An 18,954-nucleotide genomic window follows, 5' to 3' on the forward strand; every position below is an offset into this window, starting at 1 on the left:
ATTTTTACTCTTTTCCAAAGTTAATATTGATCCTGACTATGGGACATTTTTTTTAACTTGTCACTTTCCTCTCCCACTCCAAAAGGCTAATGGCGGGCACCCTATTCCAACCAAAGCAAACCTAGGCTAATTAAGAAACCAGTAGTTGAAAAGAGGATAATTTTCTGCTGAGTGTAGAAGTATTTTCTACATATCAAGGCAAATAGTCTAGAGTAGGGTTATGATATAACAATAATTAAAGATCAGGAAATAAAGGAAGATTAACTTCTTATTCTGGCAACAATATTGTCTTGCTGGAAAACCTACAGTAGTCCCCTCATATCCCTGGCTATGTTTCTCTTTCTACAAAATAAAAAAGTTTCTTGATTTTAATACTAGTTTAAACTCGTGTTCCTAATTCTCCACTTTAGACATTAATGATGGAAGGAGTTTTTGAGAGGTCAGATCTGTTTAGAAATAAATGTCAACTCATATTTCCAACCTGCACGCATGTCTTTTACAATTCTTAATCCATGCTATTTACAGTGTAAAGTTAAAATAAATTTAAAAACAAGGCTCTATCTTTTGTGAACTCTCTACTTTCTTTTTAAAAAGCAACCTAAAATAGCTACTTAATTTTGAACCAAAAAGAGAAGCCAAGAAGTCAAAGCAAAAACCACCCTGAAACGTTCATGAATTGGATGGGTGAATGCTTGCTGATAGAGAGCAAAGAGTGGGGATGAATTTTTTTCAGGAAACATATGGGTTTGACTTTGAGACCTTAACTCAGGGTTGTAGTAGCAGATCTAGAGAGTCTCTGAGATTCTATGAAGATTCGTAACTAAACCACGGAGATCAACACCTTAATGGCTTAGTGTAGTGTTTCTGAAAGTGTGGTCCTGGGGCTACAGGATCAACTGGGGCCTTTATTTAAATGTAGACTCCTGAGCCCCAAGCCAGGCTATCTAAACCAGAATCTCTGAAGTTAGGCCTAGATAATCTTTTTGCACACTTAGATTTTGAAAACCAACAGTTTAAGGTATGTGCCAGCCCACCTGCACTTAATGTTTATATGAATCACCTGGGAATCTTGCTAAAATGCAGATTCTGATTCAGTTGGTCACAGGTGGAGCCCAAATCCTGCATGTATAACAAGCTCCCAAGTAATACATTTACTACTAGCCCAAGGACCATATTTTGAGAAGTGGGCTTTTAGGGACTTTTTAGGACTAAATCTATTAATAGTTCTAGGAAAATCTGTGGAATCATGATCTTGATAATATCTTGCATTTGTATAGCATTCCATACTTTAGGAAGCATATTCACAAACTTTATCTTATTTGGCCTTATCCTCACAACAACCCTGTGAGGTAGGTATAGATTGTCTTATTTCACAGATGAGAAAACTGGAGGCACAGAGAAGCAAAATGAATTGTCCAAAAGCACACAGCTATCTGGCAGCAGAGTCAGGACCAGAACCGGGATCTCCTGACACCCAGTCAGGTGCTCTTTCCACTAAAGCATAGTGTCTTCTTTCTTGACTCTTAGAGACAGAACACTAAAGACTAGGGTTTGGTTGGCTCTGAGGGCAGGGGTGGAAGATACACAGAGTATATTAGAGGAGTTGGAACCCTAGGAACTTTGCACATCTCAGCAGGAAAGAGCTGATATCTTTAAAGATGGGGATTTGAAGAGTTAATCTTTTGCAACTAAAACCCCATCTCGCTCTGATTAATGGTTTTTGTCTAGCAATTGTTGAGCTTCCAATTTTTCACACATCAACTAGGGAAAAAAAGACATTTTTATGAACATATGAAATAAAAGCATTCTTTGCAGCTTAGACTATACTAGTTATAAGGTTCTGTATGTATATCTCTGCCCATCCCAAGTCACTTTGAACTGGCACTATTATTTCCTTTCTACTTCCCTTGTTAATGAACTTTTAAACTTTGACACACACCTAACTTTGATTTGTCTAAGAAATTTTACCTAACAGAATTTTATAAAGTTCAGAGTTGAAAATCAGAGGCAGAAGGAAATCTGAGAATCCTGGGGAAACTCAGCAACCTTAGCTGGGCACGCTAAGGCGTTTCTGCCCTCTCAGGAAGCAGACACAGACTTTGATTTCTGGAGTCCAGGTGGGCGGCAAGCTCCAAGGCTCTTCATGTTCCTCTGGCCTAATGTCCACCACTCCCACCTGGGACAATATTTACAAGGAAAAACTCACCCTGCCATTTTTGTAAAAGGCCCATGAGCCTTTTTTCATATTTCCCTACCCCTCTCTTCACTTAGCCAACTTTTAAGCAGCTTTTAAAATTGAATTCAGACGTTCAAACTATCTAGGAGACTTCTGACCATCATCACCTTAGGAGGGTTTAAATACCCTCCCATGTGCTTCCACCGTTTATTATAATTCTGTGTATATGCGTCTCCTTCCTGGGCTAAGCCAGTGGCCTTGGAAGGCAGAGACTGGATGCCATTTATTTCTGAACCCTGAGCACTTGACACAGAGACTGGTGCAAGGCAGGTGCTCAGTGTTTGCTGAAAAATGAATGAATGAAAGGAGTCAATGATCTTCGATCTCTTCCCACTCACTTGGAAATAGAAAACAGGTGGAATGCAGGGCCCTCATTCCTGGGAGAAACCCTTTCTCACCTAGGCAAAGGATCCCTAGTGCTGGATGCAAGGGATACGTCGTGCAGGTAAAGGCAGTCCTGGACTGTCATTTTCAAGATGTATCAATCAATACAGAGTTGCCCTGTAAACCCTAACCACCACTTCTAAAATGTTTAACAGGAAGGATGGGGGCACAGGTCAAAGCCACACTGTTACTCCGTTTAATCAGAAATTGCCTTTGTTCCAATCACGTGCATGATTATTTGCTCAGGAGAAATTATTTGCTCAGGAACTATTAGTCCTTTCATGGATGTGTATTTAAACACCTCTTTAAATCTCCCAAGGCTTGCAGACACCAAGGTTAGACATCAAAATACCAAACATCGATATAGAGGCCAAAGAAGGTGTTTGTGAGTCAGTGCTTCCTTGACTATTTTGTGTTGTCCTCGTCCCACTGCAGTCTGCCAAGTAAGGTGACACGCTTTTCCAGGCAAAAGGAAAGCAAGCAGAAATGAATTTTGTAGTCAATTTTGCAGGGAGTCCTCAGAGCGAGAGGGCAACTTGCCTCCTCCCTAGCTACAAACAAGGGTGCAGGTCGGGGAGTACAGTAGGCTGGCACACAGGGCTCGATATTTTGAACGTGTAAACAAGGGGTGCGCCTAACAGGCAAAGGAAGAAACAGACAGGCCTGGGACTTGAGTGCAGTGCCCTGCAAGTGAAGTGCAGCTGGGAGGTGCCACAGCCTAAGCAGTAAGGCAGAGAACACCTCTAACTCTTTCACTTGGGGTGGGGGGAGGCGTTTTAAGCAGGTCTACTAGGAGTCCTAGTCTTTCGGTCGTCCTACATATACAGGTAAGGCATGCTCCTGTGTCCTGGCACTGCAGGATGGGCGCTAACGCTCTCCTCCGAGGGCCACTGATGGTCAAGCCTTTAACCCGGGCTCTCCCTCAACATCCTCGCCCAGCCCGGCCTCTGCGCCCCCGCCTGGCCAGCCTGCTTCCCCTCCACGCTAGGTGAGCCCAGACTGCACCCTGGAGATCTAAGCCCGGGTCTGCCAGCGCTGTGGGTTTGGGGTCGGTTTTACTTTACCCTCCTTACTTCCAAATAGGTCTGCTTTTCGCTTTGGGACCTCTGTTGGGGAAAGAAAGTTCTGGGCGCGCCGCGGGCGGAGGCGGCCGAGCCGTGCGGCTGCGCAGCGCGCTCGGCCTTGAGCGGGGCGCGGCCGCCGCTGCTGCTGCGCGTGCTGTAGAGGCGCGGGGCCACGCCCTCGGGGGGCGGCGCGCGCGGGAACTCCTTGAGCGAGCGGCTCAGCGGCTTGGCCTTGCCGTGCGCGTGCGCTGCCGCCTCCAGCTTGTAGGCGCTGCTGCTGCCCGCCGGAGACGTGGCGCTCTTGGGCAGGGGTTGCAGCGGGTGCTCGGGCCGCTCGGCCTCCACGGCGAAGCTGACGGGCCGCAGGAAGCAGATGTCCAGGCTGGACTCGGAAGAGGCAGGCGAGCAGTTCTCGAAGAGGGCCGGCGCCTGGAAGGGCTCCTCGTCGTAGGGCGCGGGCAGCGCGAAGATCTCGCCGCCGTACTCGAACTCGTCGTAGGCCGCGGGCACGTAGCCGCGGGCGTCAGTCAGGAGCTCGGCCGGGGCGCGTAGGGAGCGCTCCACGTTGCCCAGCTGCTCGGCGGGAGAGGGCTCGAAGTCCATCTCCGGGATGGCCTGCAGGGGCCCAGCGAGCGCCTTCACGTCCTGCTCGGCGGCACAGAACTGCCCCGGCGCCAGGAGGCTCTCAGGCCTCTCGTGCTTTCTGCTTTCTATCTCCCAGTCACTGGGCTTCCCGGGCTGCATGCTCTCCATCAAGCTTTGCTGTTGTTGGCTTTTCTTCAGTGGGGGCATCAAATGTCTTTAAAGGGGAAAGAGAATACAAAACAAGTGTGCTTACGGTTTGTTAGTGCACGCCTCTCACCGAGCAGCGCAAGGCCGGGACCGACGCACTGCCTGCTGGATACCGCTTAGGTGCAAACTGCCGACTACCTCCTCTCCGTCCCTCCCAGCTGCCTACGTGTGTTACCTCCCAAGCACCACAGGCTTCTCAGATTAAGGAGTCCCCACGAGCCCTGGTCCCCCAAGTGGGAGAGTGAAAATGACCATCCGTGAAGGGGATGCTGGAAGTACCCGTCTGAGCCCAGAGGCACTGCGCAGAGGTGGCTGGTAGGCCAAGGATGCTCATCCCCCATGTGGAATCTCCGACCCTTCCCACCACTTGTCAAGGCCCCAAGGCACCTCTTTTCTCTCTTCTCTCCCTTTCTTGCCCTAGCAGAGTCATGTACAATCATGGAAACAACTTTTGTTCAACTCGTGGATCTTAATGCTTAAGAATTAATTCCCAGATGAAGTAAGTGGAGTACAATCTTGATAACCGTTGAATCTGAATGTTGGTGTGTGGGGTTTACTGTACATTTTACTTTTCTGTATGTTTGAAATTTTCATAATAAACTAAAAATTCCTTGGGGCTATAAAGCATGCTATGTAAGTCGTCTCAAACTTCCACCCAAAAAAACATTACCGAAATGAAAAGGCTGTCACTCTGAATATGCCCAATTTCATGGAGGGTTTTTTTGTTTAATCATGGATAAAGAATAATTAACATTGGATGCTTGGATAGAATACCCATCAGATTGGATGTGGTTTGCCAGTTCTGCTGGAATTAATTGCCAGACAGATATGAGTGGACTACGATACACTGACCCAAACTGGTTGTGCTAGTTTATTTATTCATACTTAGTTCTACCACAAAAATGCATAAAGAATGCAGATGTAAATGCTAACACTGACTGTCTTTCTCTGGTGGTCTTAAGATGAAAATTAGGTCTCACATTTACAGAGGTGAAAAAAATCGTAAAATGAAATATTGACTTGAATTCTCTTTTAACTTGGAAGACTCTTGTTGGGTTTTTTTCTGGCTATGTTTCTAGCACAGAGTGCAATGGCAGCCATCTTCAGTCTGGATATAATCTCTAGGGATTTCTTTTTTTGGCTCTATTTGTCTCACTTCAAAGTAGAGAGTTCTGTCACTGTTTTAAGAGCTGAAGTGATCCACAAACTAAAATTCCACTTCCTGTCTCCCACTTCCCACCCAGGAAAGGTATTTTTTTCTGTAAGGAGTTCTCTCCTTATAGGACTTCAAGGATTTTCTCTATAGTAAGAGACTTATCCTGGGCTCTATTTATAGAAAAGTGAATGTCTCATAGGTTTTCAGAATGATTATAAAATTTCTCCATTCTGCCTCCACATTTGCACTTCCACCTCTCACTGACAAATGTTCTCAATTTTAAGAGATAAGGGCAGAAAGCAAACAGGATTTATTTTGTGTTATTGATCAGTTGCTCCTTCCCGTGACTGTAATTAGCATTCTAAAAACTGTAGGGATTAAACATTGAAGTAATCTCAACTGCCTGCCTCTCACTTCACTGTAGTTTTAGAAAAGATAAGTAGCTTCTTGCATGATTTCTAAATTTTCCTTAAGATAATAAAACCCAAAGCAGAAATTATAGTCTAAGGAATTAGTTTCATGAGAATTGTCTATATTTGGTAAATTGGGGGTTTGGAATTTTGAGTTTTGGTTTCCCTTATTCTTCCAGAAGTCCTAGTTTCAAAGGTGGCCAAGTTGACATCCTTCAGAGGTAAGATGAGTTCCAGATATGTAAATAGCCTAATCCTTACCCTAAAGATAATCAAGAAGTTGGCTGAATGAGAATCCAGCTTAGTGTGCGAGAGAGTTGTGTGCAGCGACTTTAATTAGACTGTCAAATCCATCCACTGCCCAGAACAGCTTTCAGAGAAGCTGTCATAAGTGAAGAACAGAGGTCATGAAGTCCCATTCTGAAGAAGCTTCAAGGAGAATTGGGAAGGGCTAAACAGCCTTCTTTCTGTATCACCTCAGACTTATTTCTCATCCTCAGAGCCCAGACTTCCTCTGACCCCTGACTGGGAAACCTTTTTCTTCACTACATCTTTTGTAGACATAAAGTGGGTTCCCACCTTTCTGAGGGGTTGTAAAATGCCTTCCTGGCATCTTACGGCACTCCCTTCCACTCTGTCATTGTCCAAACCCAGAGAGACTCATGCTGTAGGTGGAGGGTGGTTATGTGTGATAAAATTGTTGGGAGTAACCTCCAGCCTCTAGGCCTGCTCTTTAACATAAGTGCCGTCCTCTGGGATCCAAACTTTGGGTCGGCTGCTTGCCTGCCACATATGGGGCTGATGGGGCGAGAGGGAGGAAGGAGTCCTGTAGGTCATACTCCTAATACAGGCTGGCCTGCTACCCCACACAGACCACCTGGGAGGCGAGGGCATTGTCATTAACCTTTCCACAGCAACAGGTGCTTACGTGACAGCAGGACCAGAACTGGGAGCGGAAGAGTAGGGTTGCAGCATCTCTTCTGAGTGGATCCCACTGTCACGGACAGCCTCGGGGCCTGCAGTGGGAGAAGCATCTTGCCCGGCATTTGCACACTGGGAAGCCAGCCCTTTGTACAGCTTCGCCATGGATGACCTGATGGAATGGAGGTAATAATTCTCAGGGTCTACAATGGGAAATCAGCTCTCTGAATACACACATTATACCAAGAAAGGCAGACTATCTCTCAGATGAAGCTCAGCTGTGAAGTTCTCGGTCTCTCCAGGGCTCTCTACAAACCAGGTTGCTTACATAATAGAGTGCAAGCTGGATGCTGGGTAGGAGTAGGGGTGCTGATTAATTGGCTGAATTGAGTTTGGGGGTCAGGGGAGTATGAGGAGAAGTCATCCATTAGAGGAGCCCTGGCTCGGGACATAGCATCTTTTACTGGTGTAAAGCACGCACAGAAATGATTCTGTTTTCCTCATTGGATTGGGATGAGGTTGAAAGAATTCCAGGTTATTAGGAAGCTTTGTTATGAGTTGCTTCTGTTCCCTCATAAGCCCAGCTTTTCCTTAATCAGTCCTTCCTGTTTCCTCTTAGTGTGAAATCCTTTCAACCACCACCCCCCTCCCTTATTTGTTTTATTTTTATCCATAGCACTTAAACCATCTAACTTATTTATTAACTGGCTACCCAGGTCTAGAAAGTAAGCTCCACGTGGCAAAGATTTTTGTCTGTTTTGTTCTTTGCAGTATATTCAGTTTGCTGAACAGTGCCGGATATACAATAAGTGCTCAGTAAATATTTCTTGAATTAATGAAAGAAATCACATTCTGGCCTTTAAACTGCAACTTTAAACCTGGCAAGTTTAGTGAAACAACTATTTTTGAGGTGGTTAGCAACATGAGATAATAGAAGGTCTGCATAAGCGTTAGAGTAAAAGTGGTTATTTTTCTAAATTAATTTCCACCAGGTAGTAAGTACCTCCCTCCTGTAGCCAACCTGGTCGCCTCTCTTCCCTCCCCTGCTCTCTCTTCTCTTCCGCCTCCATCACTGCATTTCAGCCGCTTTGCATTCAATGTGGTTACTTGTGACAGACACTCACATTGACCGTCTGTATCCCTGTTCTCAGAAACCTTTGATCAACCCTCTAGACTGCACCATCAGAACCTTACTTCTTGAGTTTTTTCCGTTTCTGAATAAGCAAATCCTCATTGCACTGAAACAGCAGGGTGTAGTGTGAGATAAATACTCGCAGGCGTTGAACACACACAAGAAGTAGGTAATAGTCAGGGTGTTCCTGCTCTGTGAACTTCAGGACGTTCTGGATGGAGGAAAAAAGGAAGCAGCATTGCATAGTTAGAATGAAAAGTTGTTTCATCTCTTCTATACCTTGCCTTGATCTGTTGTGAGAGTTTGGTAGCCATTTAATCAAAATGATGCAAATGGCCAATTTAATTACAAACTGAAAAGTCAAACTTGCTGTTCTCTTTGTCCATCACACCAAGGGAAAATAATAGTCACTATTGCTCCTGTTCGAGTTGAATTTGAACATAATTCCATCTGAAAAATTAGAAGGATCTACTAATTAGATCTCTGAAGTAATGGAGCCATTCTAACAATTACTTTCTATAGGCAATGCCTTATAACCCAAAGGAGTCAGACCAATGGTGAGAAGGTCAGGCATCAAGGCTGGAAGTGAGGGGATGTTTATGATCAAGCCTGGCCTAGTGGCCCCTCCTGTTACATTGCCTGCTGTGCTATAGTGGAATGTGCATGCTGGTTGGATTTGGGAAAGCTAACAGTTATTGAGTGCTTCCTATTGCCAAGCAGTAAGTCCTTTCCATTATTTTCTCATTTAACTTTTACCACAACCCAGTTAGATATATGCCATTGTTACTCCAATTAACAAATAAGGAAATCAAGGCACAGTGAAGTTAAATAATCTTCACTGGGTCACACATCTAATGAGTAGCAGAGTCAGGATTTGAACTCAAGTCAGACAGCAGAATCTGGGCTCTTATTTACTTACTTACAACCTGCTTGCAAGACCTGGGTTTCAGGCCTATATTTTTTCACTGACCAGGTGTCTTAACTTGGGCAAGTTACTTCTTTGGGTCTCCATTTCCTTATCTAAAAAAATGTTACTAATGATACCTATTTCATGGGATTGTTGAAAAGATTAGATAATTACTGTGAGAGAACGATTTTAAGATCTAAAGCCACATACAATTGAAAGTCTTTTTAATGTTAATACTGGGCTACTTCTACCTGAGACAAATCCCAAGCATTTCTGAGATGCTTTCACTGAATTACTTAAGAAGATCAGTCAGCAATTAAATCAGAACAGGTGGGTGGTGGGAAGAAGAGGGGCTGGTAGGGGTTTTGATGAGTCTCTTTCTGAACTCTACTGCCTCCAAGATGCTACAAACCCTGTGGGAAAATGGCGTGAAGAAGTCAGCTCATCAGCTTCTCCATGCTTCTCCTGTGACACAAGATATAAGCACAATGTATTGTAGACCCCTGGATGCAAGCCAAAAGAAAGTAGTAGTCAGGGGTGCATTTAGATGGCTGTAGAACCAAGGTGGAAGGGACTGAATAGGTATCCAGGGTCTGGCAGGAGCTGCCATAGAAAGATCCTGGATCAGCATAGGTGTGAATTGCTGGTCAATGAAGATAGAACTTCATTTTTGGCATCACGAGCCAAAAATTTTTAGAGAATGAGATTTTAGCTCATACCACAAGGTGGAGACGGGGTAATCATAACAATCTAAATCATTTAAACACTTCTTAGAAATATTAATGATTCCTTGACCCTTCACAGTGTCTTTCATTGGAAGCTAAAAACAACTGTTTAGCATGAAAATCAGTTTAGTGGCTTGGCCAGCCATACCTACCTGCAGATGTATCAGATATTCAGGGATGCGCTGAACTATGTGAAAAAACAGTGTATAGATGTCAGACTTAATCTCTTCGTCACCCTGAATGAAAGAAAGTTGGAGTCAGTCTTCAGCGTCCCTCCAGCTCTGGCTGTCAAACCCCAGAGTCAGTTCCCCCAGAGTAAGAAGGGTTTACTCTCTTCTCTGAAGAGAATTTTCTTCATCTAGAGTGTCATGCAGCATTGATCTGTTCGGGGACATGCTCAAGGAGACAACTCTTCTCTAGCAGGGGACATGTTATATACTTCTTCAGAATCCACCCAAGTTTCCCAACTACTCCCTCCTCTTCCCCACCCTCCAATACCATCTTAGCACAGTGGGCATTCAGTAAATTATATATGAGTTGACTAAATTCATTAAGGTTCTTCAGCCAGTAATCTTTACAGAGGTTTACGAATAGGCACTAAGGGTGTATGGGAGCCTCATGAGAATGGGGAAGGGAGTATGATTAGAAACTGGTCAGCTGGCCTGGCAGCAGGAAACATGCTGGACTTTTTCCATGTTCCTTCCCCTCCTTTCCCTTTCTCAAATATTTGCAGAGTGCTAACACGTGGTTGGTATTGTGTACTGGGTTGGGAGCAGTAGGGGGTTGAAGTAGAAAGTTAATAGAGCCTCTCACCTCTTGTGAAACTCGATTAACTCTTAGCTTTAGAGCTCCTGATATGGTTCTTTTCTATTGACCTAAAATAACTAGAATTGTCTTATATTTATATGTGCTTATTGAGCACCTAATATATCATCGCAGAAGCAATACTTAAAGCAACATGACTAAAGCCATTTTATAATCTTATAAACTGACAGATACAAGATAACATGAATTTAATATTCAGTTCATATTGTCTGAGCCTGTAAAACCCAAAACCCCTCAAGGCTGCAAGCTGCAGTCTGAAGATCTCTGCTTAGCATAGCTGTTTACTTTGTCTGTATTTCCATTGGAATGGAACAGAAGGTCAGTGAGGAACAGCAAAGACCAAAGCAATGGCACTGATCCTTGAGTGGGCTCCTTTAACCCCAGGGAGGAGTGTCAGTGGCTCCGTTCAAGCCATTCCCCAGCCTGGAGAGCAAGCTCAGAGCACATGTGCTGTAGTTTCTGGGCAGATGAGCAACATCATATAGTTACACGTGTAACCAAAGGACAGTGCACGCATACCTCCTTCAGAACAACCACGTGAACCAAAGAGATGCATTCTGGCAGGTCCCTCAGGTAAGCAACATAATAATCCAAAAAATTATTCTTGAAAACAAGCAGAAAAAGGCATGGTAAGAACCTGGAGACAGGAATGATAGCAACTAATATGTTTACAGAGTCATGCATATTAAAAGGAGTACTTTGCAGAGATTATTTTAATCATTCATTTAATGTGTTTAGTAAATTTTTTTTTTATTCACCTTAAAAAATCTTTTTGGTTTTAAGGAAAATATTCCTGTGGATTTGGAAAACAAAACTCAGTATCCCTGCTTTAATGAGAGAAAGTGAAGTGATAAACCAAAGCAGAGGGAAGGGGCCGTGTAAGTTGAAAAAATATTTTTAAAAGCTGTTCAATGATAAAAATGCATATTTTGTTTTTTAATTACTTTCATTAATGATGAAATGCTTCAATCATCTACATCTAAATGAGGAACTTTGTCCAACTCACCTCATAGTTTCTAGACCAGGGATTCTCGACTTTTTCGACTAATTGCATATTCACCTATGGAATATCCCCTCAGGAAAACAGTTCTCACCTTTCAAAGTTATACTCCCATAGATATAACAATTTTCAGCTCAAGAAAGCATACTGAATACAAATGAGTAAAAGTGATATTAGAGGGATAGTATTACATCCACTCTATACAAGTAAATAATTTGTAAATTTTGTATTATTAATCACAGCTGAGAATCATCGATATACAGAGGTTAACTGCAGGCAAAATCTGGCTTGCAGACCAGTTTTAATTAGCCCACACAATATTTTTAAAATAAGAAAATTTCATACAAAATTCTGGATTTCCAGCTTCTCTTAAAATATCAGAAGTTCTGGTAACTCTAGTCCTTTTTTCCTGCATAACAATTGGATAAAGCTGAGTAGCTATTCTTTGTTGAAAGCATATGTGCTCCACTTAAGCTCACTTCCCAGCAGTCCACATTGTTTTACATTCAGCTCACTTCTACTCACTAATGTCATTGTCTGGCCCTATAGGCATTTGATTTTGCAACTTGTGGCCTAAATCATACTTTCTTTGAAGAACATTATAGAGATTTCAAACCTTAGCATCCTTTCTCCAGGGAAGTGAAAACAAAAAACATTCCAGACAAATAGCTGCCCATCACATTTTTAAAAATCTCTAGGAAATGAAATTGTGAGTGAAAGTATATACATATATACAAACTCTCATTTATGTTATATGTATGGATGGATATATATGCGCATGTATATATACTTATACACAAATACACACACATACATACACACACATACACGTGCATATTCAATGGGGGCAGTTATAGTACAGTGGAAAGTGATGATCTGGAAGTTAAAAGACTTGGGTTCTAGCCACAGATCTACAAATATCTAGGTAGCTGGGTGATTTCAGCCAAGGCTTTTAATTTCTCTGAACTTTATTTCACAATCTGTAGAATGAGGAAGTTAGACTAGATCTCAGGAGTTCCTCTAACTCTGAAATTCACTGATTCTAGATTCTCTATTAAGAGAAACAGACAAGGGAGACACAGACGCATATAATTCAAGTTCATAAAGGATTAAGAAAAAAACTTACCTCATCATTTGTTAACTTAAGGAATAAATCTCCAAGGACCCCTTGGCGTGGCCACTTCAAGACCCTTTCCTGCAGAGCATGAAGCAAATCCAGGTGCTGCTGGACAAGGTACCGTAAAGAGCCAGGGAAGAGGCTTGGAACAGAATAGACACACAAACCAGGTGTAGAGAAGAAAAGGCTCTACAAGAATATATGGAGCTTGTCCCATTTTCCCAGCCATTCAAAATATGTTGAGTCACAGGTCTGCCTTTAGTATTCAAAAAAAAGTCTGTCATCGTCAACCTCACAGCAGATATCCTCAGACTATAGAAAGACCCCTTTACTGATGGCTCCTATACGAATGTATTGAACTAGTAAAGGGCACATCACTTGAATGGCCTTTTTAAAGCTTAACTGGTACACTCTTATTTATGTGACAGTGGAAATTTTAAGGGAAATCTTTTTCAACGTTTTAAAGTTATTCCCACTTGATGTGCAAATTGTCTATTCTAATTAATGTTGCACATGAGGACACTAAGGTGGCACTGGGTCATTCTTAGCTACTGGGTAGGAGACTGTACTTAGGTAAGGAGGAATTTTGTTTAAAGCTGGCAACTGAAAGCTCAGGGGATGAGGGCATAAAAGTGTTCCTTTTCCCCTTTCCTTCAGTTTCTAAGAAGAATCTGGGCAAGGATGGAGTCTTGCCGGGGGAGGCTACAAACTAGACCTGACCTGCTACTCCCAGGAGTTTTGCTGAGCCCCCTTCCTGCTCTCACATCCCCCCAGCCATCTCAGTGTGCCTCATTTTTTTCAGAGGAAATGAAGGAAAGAAGAGAGAAGTCAGAGGAGGATGGGGTGGAGAGGAGAGACAGAAGGAGAATCATAGGAGGAAGAAGAAGGGGGATTGGATGGAGAAGGGAGGTGAGCAGAGTGAGGAAGTGAGTAGGAGTGAGGAAGGAAGAAACAGAAAGAGTGAAGTCTTACTGGGCTACAGCAAGGATTTCGGCTCCAGCTTGGTAACTTAGGGAAATTGAAAACAGGTTACCCTGTGCTTTTAAGACCACAAGGTTTTTGGGGGGCTTTGTTTGTTGCTTGGTTGGTTGGGTTTTTTGTTTGTTTTTTCTTTTAGGTAAGAAGTAGATTTATTAACATCCTTTGTAAAGAGGTTGCAGGAAAATGGGGCACAAGAGAATGGTCATGTCCCAGGTCTCGGGCGGGTCCCCGGGACAGGCTGCCAAGTGAGGGTCCTTGGCTTTGTGCAGCAAAGGATTCAAGGGCTAGCCATAGTAACGTGAAAGCAGAGATACACATTCCATAGGCAGAATGCAGTCTGTCTCAAAAGGGGACAGCGGCCAAGACCACAAGTTTAACAAAGAATGAAAGTGATGGCCTGCTTGTTGCTGAGAACCAAACTTACTTGGATATTTCCCCAGGGTCTACTGAGAGTAAATTAGTGGACAGTTGGGGTGCTTTGCCAACCGCAAACAAGCAGACCTTTGTTGAGAACAGAAGGAAGGACGCCAGTTTGAAAGGAGGTGTTTTCAACCCATCTCCAGGCAAAGAAAACTCCCCCGTGGTCGTAGCTCAGAGAGGACACACAAATGCCGGAATGGGATACCCAGCCTCCTGTGAAAAGATACAAGGATTCCTTCCACCCCCATCTGACCACCCCCTGTGCCTCCACACACGCAGAGCCAGCTGACCCATAAGCATGGGAGGAGAGGCCTGTGCTAGGCTGGTGCAGTGGGCTCAGAAGATCTAAGTAATCCCTGCCCAGGCCCAAGGGAATTTGGAGGAGTGGCTGGGAGACAGTCTTGACTGGGAGAAGACCATAAAGCTGATGGAGGAAAGCACAACTGATCAAACTGAAAGAGTGAAACACTGCACCAGCAAAAGATCTAGATGTGAAAGATTTCTCCCCACCCAGAGGCTGACAGTGACTTTGTGAAAGATTTCTCCCCACCCAGAGGCTGACAGTGACTTTGGGTAATATTCCTGGTGTGACACTGAGAGGTGCTAGGGCACCGTGGTGAGATAGGACTTTGTGATGGGTTGTCACTGTAGGTTATATAATATGTCTTGGGTTATCTCTTTCCTTTTTCTCTCCTTCCTTCCTTTCCTGTCCTGTCCTGTCCTTTCTGTTTCTTTCCTTTCTAGAAAGCTGCCTTCTGCTACACTGTGACCAGCGTACTTGCAGAGTTGACAGCTGGTAGCTTGGTTGGAGTCCAGATGTCTCCTGGACTGTCCACTGGGCTAACGGAGTAAGGTTTCAGGATGAGGGTCAGAAAAGGCTAAGGCTCCCATCAAGCATCATGGAAGCATGTAAGTTACATGAAGAGCAATGGTTTACAGTGGGTTCTGTACCAAATATGGAAAACAGGCTTTAAAAATTTTTTTTTAATTTAATAAGGTTAATATTTGAAATCAGGGAAGGGTGTGGACGAGGTAAGCCAGGAAGTGGAGAGCAGAGGGAGAAAGAAGCAAGAAGCATAGACACACTTAATCTATTTCACTATTTTGCCCGGAGCCAGACCTGACTCCCAGAAGCAAGTTTTTCATTAAGACAGAAGTATTACGTGCTCAACTTATTTTCTACTCCTTACCGGGGGTGAGATTATGGCAACATGAGTAGTTTATTCTTTCTAAAACCTTCAAAGTAATTTCGACTCCCGCAATACAGTACTCAAGCAACGAGAAAAATAAACTACAAGCAATCAATGAAAATCCAGTTATAGTTTCAAATTAATAACTTAGCTCTTAAGACAGCTCCTGAGCTTCGGCGGCAAGGTGAGGCATCGATAATTAAAATATGTGCCACCTGGTGGTGATCCGAAGCATACAGCTCGCTGAGTTCTTGGTAGATGTGGCCCTGGAGCTTAGCTTTTAAGGCTAACTGGCAATCCTGTGGAGCTGACTTTGTCCTTCCTGATAGGGGTTCAGACAGGACTGTTTGAGCCTGAGGTTGTGGCTCTGTGTGCGTGAATCATACCGGAAAAAGCCAAGAACTCCAACTTCTGTGATCCTCCTACAAATGGACAACAGCCTGCCCGTTCCCCTCAGGCTTCAGCTGGCAGCCTTTGCCCCTGCAGCGTCAGGCCCTTCCAGCCAGGGGCAGGGCTGGCTTGAAACAGCCTGAGGAGACTCCTGAGTGCTTCATGTTTTTCTGCGGAAAACCTGAAGTTTTATTTTATAGGCTTGAGAAGACGTGGCAACCTCAGGTTTGAGTGTCAGGTATGTAGTTGTAGTGGGTGTTGTTTTCACCCCCAGGTGACTTTTCAGTGAGGGTAGAAGATGCAGAAGGCTTGCAGTTTGTGATGGGAAAAATAGTAAATGTTAATAAATTAATTTTCATCTTTGCATGGGAGGAAAAATGCCAGTAGGGAGGAGGAATAATCTCATTCTGTTTTGTATTTCATTCAACTGGTCTATTTAAATAAAGTACACCTGGAGGCTTCAGAAAGCTTAAAAAAAAAGAAACATAGTGAGTAAAGGAGGAGGATGAAGATCTAACCCCAGGTAGGAGAAGGGCAACATTGCAAACCTCAGAACCAGAGATTAGCACTAAGAATACTGAGTTGAAGCTTTTCTCTTCTTGGGCTATGAAAACAAAACAGAGTTTGCTTAGCAGATAACTAACATGAATAGCATTATCATGGATATGAGAAATAGCCATTGTCTTACTTTCATTGAGGATGGCATGATAGTTTTAATTTTTTTTAATGTTAGGATTTTGGGGAAAGGCCCACTTCTTCCTCAGTAATGGGTCATGAGAAGTAGAAGTGAGGGCAAGTAGAAAAGAGCTTCCGTGAGCTAAGAACATATCCCTACCTGACAAGTCAGCTGAGGTCTGAAGTAAGAACTCATGGGCGGTTAAGAGAGAAGCATAAGTTGTGAAATAGGAAGAGACAAAGTCGGCTTCTGGCTGAGGCACTTGGCATATTGCTGTTAGTCAAGGTGGTATCTTTGCAATCACATGGTCCTTAGGGAAGCAGTGTGATGTTGAAAGAGCAGAAGACACAGGGTCAGACAGGCCTGGGCTTGAGTTCTGGCACCTATTGGTTTTGTGGCTTTAAACCTCTCTGGACCTGAGTTTCTTCATCTATAAGGTAGGATTCACAGGATTCTTGTGAAGATTTCATGAAGTTAATATAAATGAAGTGCCAAGCATGGGGCCTGGTTACTGTATTCCAGAGCAAACAATCCTCTCTTTCTCTCTCCTTGCTCCATCCCCACATTTTCAGAGACTAGAAAGAGATACTGCTGGCTTAGAATCTTAGATGTGGAGGCAAAGCCCATCAAAAGGTATACTGGGTTTTAGATTGGTTTTAATGTAAACTGAGCAAGTCTTTGGCAATAGCAAGGTAGCTAGAGGCCGGAGAGACGTCTCGGAGGGCTGAAGGGGCAATCTGGGAGGGTAGGACAAGCTCGATTGGAGTGAAGGAGAGGGAATCAAGTGGCCCGAAGGGAAAGGAAGGACCAGCAAGAATCTAGGTGGCCGCTGAGAGAAAGTAAAACCCAATCCAGAGCCTCTCTTGTTCACAGCTTTAAGTGTCACATTACCCTTTCTGCTCCTTGCTGCTTTCTGTTTTGTTTACTTTAGTTTTGCAGTGAAATAATTCTTTTTTTTAACAATGAATATTCCTTTTTTTTAAAGAAATTTATTCCTTTTTATTTATTTATTTTTTATATTTTGGCCACACTGTGCGGCATGTGGGATCTTAGTTCCCCAACTAGGGATCGAATCCGCGCCCCCTGCATTGGAAGCACGGAGTCTTAACCACTGGACCGCCAGGGAAGTCCCAGTGAAACAATTCTTGAAAATAGTTAAGCCACTGGTGGATTTGTCAGGGAATATTTTCTTACCTCAATCACCCAGAGAGGGGGAGCATTGTGTTTTGGTGACTGGGTGTACTGCTGGCAGCTGCAAAGCCAAGTAAGATTGGGGGTGGGGGGGTGATAAGAATCAGGAAAACATAGTCAGGGCTTCCCAGGGTTTATGAGCCACCAGTGTATATTACCCGACAGAATGCTTAAAGTCGCGATGCTGTATTTGTCTCCAGTAGTCTATCATCCAGACTTTTCATTTATTTGGATTGGCCTTTTCCTCAGTTGATCTGGATTATTACATCTTTATGACATTAGTCTTTTCCCACCAAATCATAGTTTCTCTTTCCTGCTTTCTCTCAACAGAGAGGCAAGCAGAGCAAATCTGAAGTTTGGAAACAGATATAGATAGAGGAGTGTTGTACCCTTGGGGCTAGCAAGCTGTTGTAACACATCACAGGCCCTCTGGAAGCACTGCGCCACAACACAGGTGCACACACACACGACTCACACATCATCCAGGATCACGTGAACAAATAATGAAAAAGGTCCAAGTTCATAGCTATATCAGCCCTGTATCATTTATCTAATGGCCACTTCAGACCTCCATTGCATCCATTCCCTGTACTTTCATGAGAAGTGATTCCAGGGGGTCTTCCAGGATCCCAGTGGAACATGCAGATGGCAACAGACAGGAATGCCTCCCTCACTGTAGCATTTTTTCCTCTTTTAGGTTCTTAACAGACAGGCCAGGGACACCGAAAGCCCCAGAGACTACACTCATTTTCTTATCTGCTCAGAATCTAAATTTGAGACTTGCCAAGGGTTACCTGCTGTCACTGATATTCTCTTTTCAAAGACTATTTCTGGAACTCTTTACAGGTCCCAGAATTCCCAAAGTGGAAACAATAAACAACTTACCTTAAATTTTAATCAATCTGAAAAGCAAAGGCAATGAATACATGGATACCTTCTCTCTTTGGAATTCCTCTTTCCATCTGACCCCTGGAATGTTGCCTTGATCTTCAGGATCAGAGAGATGTTAATGACATATTTTCTTTCTGATTCAAGCAGTTCCAAAGCCACAGTCTGTCTTTTAGCTTTAAAAACAAACCAAGGAGGGAATTTTAGTTAACCACTCTTCCCTGAAACCGCATTAAATATTAGAAAGCAATAAAGAGATATTGAAAGCAATATAAAGAGGAACCAACAAGTTTTTGGAAGATGTAAAACAGAATGGATGCATGTTTATTAATTCAGCAGAGTAAAGGGCACAAAACCCTTTACTTTGGTGTTTTCATCTGAGGATGGGAAATCGGCTGAGAAGCAGAAAGCCTCAAGGATTGGAGGCACCAAGGCACCACTGAACGTACAAATAAGGGGCAATGCTGTAAACAGGAGAAATAGTCTACATAAAGGGCAATTGAACCTCCAGCTCCCCATCCCCATGCCAGATGGTTCCTCATTTCCACC

At 43.6% G+C, this 18,954-nt stretch overlaps 1 protein-coding gene across 12 annotated transcripts in view; it reads right to left on the reverse strand.

The window, feature by feature from the left end:
* The window catches only part of ARHGEF33 (Rho guanine nucleotide exchange factor 33), a 113,811-nt gene that overhangs the window by 50,335 nt on the left and 44,522 nt on the right, over positions 1-18,954 (reverse strand). For 11 of the 12 annotated variants that reach the window (XM_036873672.1, XM_036873668.1, XM_036873678.1 and 8 more), the window contains 7 exons: positions 18,452-18,581; positions 12,679-12,811; positions 11,072-11,155; positions 9,880-9,963; positions 8,158-8,306; positions 6,971-7,135; positions 3,685-4,483 (listed from right to left, as the gene is read on the reverse strand). In XM_036873672.1, coding sequence (XP_036729567.1) covers positions 3,685-4,483; positions 6,971-7,135; positions 8,158-8,306; positions 9,880-9,963; positions 11,072-11,155; positions 12,679-12,811; positions 18,452-18,581 — 1,544 coding nt within the window. The remainder of the gene's footprint in view (positions 1-3,684; positions 4,484-6,970; positions 7,136-8,157; positions 8,307-9,879; positions 9,964-11,071; positions 11,156-12,678; positions 12,812-18,451; positions 18,582-18,954) is intronic. The other variant, XM_036873669.1, reaches the window with a different exon arrangement.

The sequence above is a fragment of the Balaenoptera musculus genome, chromosome 13 (assembly GCF_009873245.2).
Source record: "Balaenoptera musculus isolate JJ_BM4_2016_0621 chromosome 13, mBalMus1.pri.v3, whole genome shotgun sequence".
In the NCBI taxonomy this organism is placed as follows: domain Eukaryota; kingdom Metazoa; phylum Chordata; class Mammalia; order Artiodactyla; family Balaenopteridae; genus Balaenoptera; species Balaenoptera musculus.